At 34.8% G+C, this 4,537-nt stretch overlaps 1 protein-coding gene across 2 annotated transcripts; it reads left to right on the top strand.

The window, feature by feature from the left end:
* Positions 1 to 274: 274 nt before the first annotated feature.
* On the top strand, positions 275 to 3,694 carry LOC139845163 (putative protease Do-like 14). 2 transcript variants are annotated; one of them, XM_071835390.1, is made up of 11 exons: positions 275 to 388; positions 481 to 583; positions 845 to 943; positions 1,048 to 1,203; positions 1,555 to 1,682; positions 1,828 to 2,039; positions 2,144 to 2,225; positions 2,548 to 2,687; positions 2,842 to 2,962; positions 3,125 to 3,217; positions 3,406 to 3,694. In XM_071835390.1, the coding sequence occupies exons 1-11, from the start codon at positions 374 to 376 to the stop codon at positions 3,520 to 3,522; spliced, it is 1,266 nt and encodes a 421-aa protein (XP_071691491.1). In that variant the 5' UTR covers positions 275 to 373; the 3' UTR covers positions 3,523 to 3,694. The 2 variants fall into 2 exon arrangements, with proteins under 2 accessions (XP_071691491.1, XP_071691492.1); XM_071835391.1 differs by lacking the exon at positions 275 to 388 and having other exon boundaries at positions 567 to 583; positions 845 to 924.
* The last annotated feature ends 843 nt before the right edge of the window (positions 3,695 to 4,537 follow it).

Here is a 4,537-nt window from a genome sequence, read left to right as displayed (position 1 = left end):
CAATACCACATTGTGTCTTACATTATTATTGTTAAATTTTATCATAGTTATTAATGAAATTGAAATTCCATTTGAGTCGAGTATACGAGTATATGGACGGGGTTTACAGAGCGAGTATGTGAGTTTCTATTTAAACCCATTCTCATACCCAAACTTCGAGAAAAAATATATCTCCATATTCTATCAGGACCCGAACCCAGCCCGAAAGTGTCATGAATACGGGTATTTTTGCCATCAGCGTGTCTCTTTCAAACGCTTGATAACCCACAATTGACCAACAGCCAATTGTAAACAACGATTTCTCGCTCTCTCAGCATAACAAAATCAATTTCTGCGTATTTTAACAATTAACATTGTGTGTAAACTATCGATCATGAGGCGTTTTCTAGTATGTTGTCCACCAATCTAACTTTTACTGCTATCAGTTTTGTATATTTATGATTCCGATTTCTCCAACTTTCAGTTTTGTATAATTTACAGGTATATGCTGGAATCCGTAATCCGAAATCTGTCACTAGGATTATCGCGTTAGCCGTTGCAGGTGGCGCCGGTTGGTTGTACTCCAATAGTAGCGCTGATTTTAGTGAGCAGCTGAATCCCAATATTACTACATTTACAAGTTTCTTACAGTCAACCTTTTTTTCTTTCTTTCTATCTAATGACCTAATTATATTGTTAACCATATGCTTATAAGTTAGGTTTATGGTAATATGGGTTCTTACTTTATGTAGTTTTAGTAGTTGATTATACACTATGAAATAAATAGAAAAACTAGGTTTTATAGCTTAACTCATGAAATTTTGAACTATCTGTTAGCTATTATCTCATTGATTTGGTGATACAGACATGATCACATCAGAGTCACTCTTCAAGCATTGGAGGGATTCAATGATGCTACAATATGCCACATCCGAAGATCCTTCAGTTATTATACACCCGCATGGTTATATATATATATATAATATATACACAAACATGGCATTTTCTATTTCTTATTTAATTTTATTTTTCTTTGTATGTGTTCATTTTGTTTGTCTTAAATTGTAGATAAATTACATCCAATTCTATCTTGGATGGATTCTGTTTCTGTAGCATCTAACGATTCGAACAAAGATACTTCAGGGGAAGTTGGTGGTGGTTCAAAGTCCATTGCTGATGCTGCAGCTGATGTTTTACCTGCGCTTGTCTATATAACTCTCAGTAGTATGTTGCATTTATTATAAGTTGTTTCTCTACTATGTATGTACTTATGACTTTGCCTGCTAATGAACTGTTGACGCTCGCTTGTTTTAACGTGCATCCAAGCATTCGATGTGCGTTGTTGCATCTTTGTATGTGTGTTTATGATCAGAATTTGGTTATGTTAATTTTGAGAGGAGGTTGAGTACAGACCTGTTTTGTTTAGGTTTAGTATAATACTACAAAGTGTGAAGACATTCAAGTTATGCTTTGCTTGATTAGAATTAAGAATTAGCATTATGAATATGAACATGTTGAAACTTTATATGTTTAAGAATTAAGGTAATGAAAACCGTAAATTTTTATTCTTTGTAGGAAATCGAGGAAAGGCTGTGCATACTATTGCAGGTTCGGGAACAATAATCGACCCCAATGGAACTATTTTGACTTGTGCCCACCTTTTTTCAAGTCAAGATGGCAAGGAAGTTGCATTAAATGGGAAGGTAAGTGTTTAAATGCGTGATGTTATCTTCTTTTTCTCGTGTGTGTGTGTGTGTTGTGTGTTGCTCTGATCCAAAGTAGCGAACAAGTTTCAAGTCATGATTGCAGGATACAAGTCTTTCGATTACTAAAAGGGGTTTATTGTAGGTCAACGTGACATTGCAAGATGGTAGATCGTTTGTTGGCACCATCTTAAATACAGATATACATTATGATGTTGCTTTAGTGAAGATCGATGCTACAACTCCTTTTCCAGCTGCAAAACTTGGCTCTTCATGTAAGCTACGCCCTGGAGATTCGGTGCTTGCTTTAGGTTCTCCTCTTGGCCTTAAAAATACAGTGACAGCTGGCATTGTAAGGTATACATCATCGCTATAACCGATATTGAAGATTCTTTTACATAAAAATCGAAAAAGTAATAAAGTGGATGTGAATGTTTTCTCTTTCTTTTTCACACGTATAGTTGTGTTAACCGTGAGAGCTACGTCATTGGCTTGGGGGGAATGCTAAGGCATTACATTCAGACAGATTGTGCTCTCTATCATGTAATTTTAAAGCTCTCTTTAATCTTTATACAGAGTACTAAATACTAATACTAATTAACACTTGAGTGACGTTTTCTCTTGTGTACATATGCCTGCTTATTGATGGTTTGAGACTTTGAGTCAAAATCTTCTCCATTTTTGTTAATTGTTGTACTTGTGTATGCATTAGAATTATATATTAGGTCTTATTTCTATAACACATTGCATAAAAGCGAAAGACCATTTTTTTTTATTCAAAGATAAGAACAATGCAGATGCTGTAGACACTCATAAATGCATCATAAACTCGTGATGTTTTATGTTTGTGAATAATTCCGTGTAGGGAAATTCTGGTGGGCCCCTTGTGAATCTCTATGGAGAAGTCATCGGAGTTAATGTGATGGGGTGCCATCATGGTGATTATAATTTTGCTGTACCCGTTGACTCTATTTTGAAAATTATGGACCAGTTCAAGAAAAATGGGTATAAATCTCCCATTTCATATTCAAGTTCTACTTTATGTGTTCCTTAGTTTTAGATATTATATTGGTGCAACAAAGCCCTTGTTATGCAATTTCCATTCTAATTTTGCGTACATTAATGGCATATATATTATTCCTTGAATTTTTTAATTCAGGACTGTTATTCGACCGTGGCTTGGAATGAAGATGGTTGATCTGGATGAGATACGCATTTCGCAACTTATATATAGAAATCCTAAATTCCCTAGTGTCACAAAAGGTGTTCTTGTTGTTATGGTATGTTCTGCATCCATACCCTAATCCTTGTCACAAATATATATATATCATTACTTTTAATTTATGTTTCGAACCCATTTAATGGACTATGTTGGGTTAATCCTTGTGACCTTTTGTGCAAAAGTAGGCGTATTAATTGGTAAATCTTATATTTTTGAATAGGTTGTACCTGGATCGCCTGCTGATGTGGCTGGGATATGTCCTGGTGATGTAGTTGTTAAATTTCAAGGCAAATCTGTTGGGAGCATCAGTCAGGTATCTTTTTTTAATAAAGGACATTTTGAATGTGTAATTGATAGTGAAAAAGTTACATATATAAATTATGTGTAGCATGGTTATTTGTTTGTGATCGTATAATGAGAGTTATTAGTCATTAATACTATTTGATTTAGATCATGCTTACTGCATATCAAACAAACTTTGAGTGAATAATGGTTATGCAGATCACTACATTAATGGGGGATGAAGTTGGGAAACCGTTTAAAGTAGTTGTGAAAAGAGCAGCAGAAACATTGAGGTTGACGATGATATCAGAATCCACAAACCCTGAAATACAGTGAACAATTGTTTCATATTATGCAAATTATATTCTCCCATGTACAAAGTAATGAAGCAGATAGATAAGTACAGTATATACTTTGATGTTTTTGTTCTGTGGAATTTTTTAATTGATTCCCACGCTTTAAGGGTCGTGTGAAGGATGATTGTACTGCTCAACCTACTTAACCTGATGATTCGATTTGCTCATAATTTGTTTGAGTTTGACTTTGACTTGGACATATTTTCGCTTGTTCCACAGCTCGCGCAGCCAAACTGTTGACCAAAAGGAAAAAAATGTAGTTCAAATCAATACCCATAATAGTTCAAATCAATAAGTTAATTTAATGACATGTTGGTAGAGTTACATGAATGTTTGTATATAGGAAGCAAGTAGCAACATTTTGTTATGGGGGATGATTATCATACACACTTTTTTGATCCTTACACACCTATTTTAACCTTTTACTCTTCTAATAATACTCAATTGGTGTGTGAGGATTAAAAAAGTGTGTGTGAGAATCATACCCCTTTTGTTATTGAATTATATTAATTTTCCGGGAGAATAACGAGGAACACTTTGATATGTTCAAAGGGAACCTTAATAATCAGTTGATTGACCGTTCCCTGAATTGTTTAACCCTATAACCCTAATTATTACTATATACTTATTGTTGTAAACGACACCCAATAAGGACCCGCCAAGTACCCAAAATCACTGTTATACTGGAGCACATTTTTTTCTTTTTCTTTTTTTTCCTTTTTTTACCGAAACTGATTTTTATATTTATTATCATAAATAAAAGACACACCACCCCTACCACCACCAACCTCCTACTGCTACCACTACCACCCTGCTGATCTCCGGCGACGATAGGCCATCACCAACATTAAACTCCGGTAGGTGACATCGTTCATTCAGACCACCACCGTCATCAACTTCCGACATCACACCACCGTCTGTAACGGCCACCGACACACACATGTTGAGAAAAAAAATGGTAACATATGAAAATATGAAAATGTAATTAAACACAA

The sequence above is a fragment of the Rutidosis leptorrhynchoides genome, chromosome 4 (assembly GCF_046630445.1).
Source record: "Rutidosis leptorrhynchoides isolate AG116_Rl617_1_P2 chromosome 4, CSIRO_AGI_Rlap_v1, whole genome shotgun sequence".
Lineage (NCBI taxonomy): Eukaryota > Viridiplantae > Streptophyta > Magnoliopsida > Asterales > Asteraceae > Rutidosis > Rutidosis leptorrhynchoides.
Note: the sequence above shows the minus strand (reverse complement) of the source record. Positions and strands in the feature narration are given on the sequence as shown.

Coding starts and splice junctions, on each gene's coding strand:
- LOC139845163 (XM_071835390.1), top strand. Junction 1,683..1,827: donor AAGTTGCATTAAATGGGAAG/GTAAGTGTTTAA, acceptor GGTTTATTGTAG/GTCAACGTGACATTGCAAGA. Junction 2,040..2,143: donor GTGACAGCTGGCATTGTAAG/GTATACATCATC, acceptor TCACACGTATAG/TTGTGTTAACCGTGAGAGCT.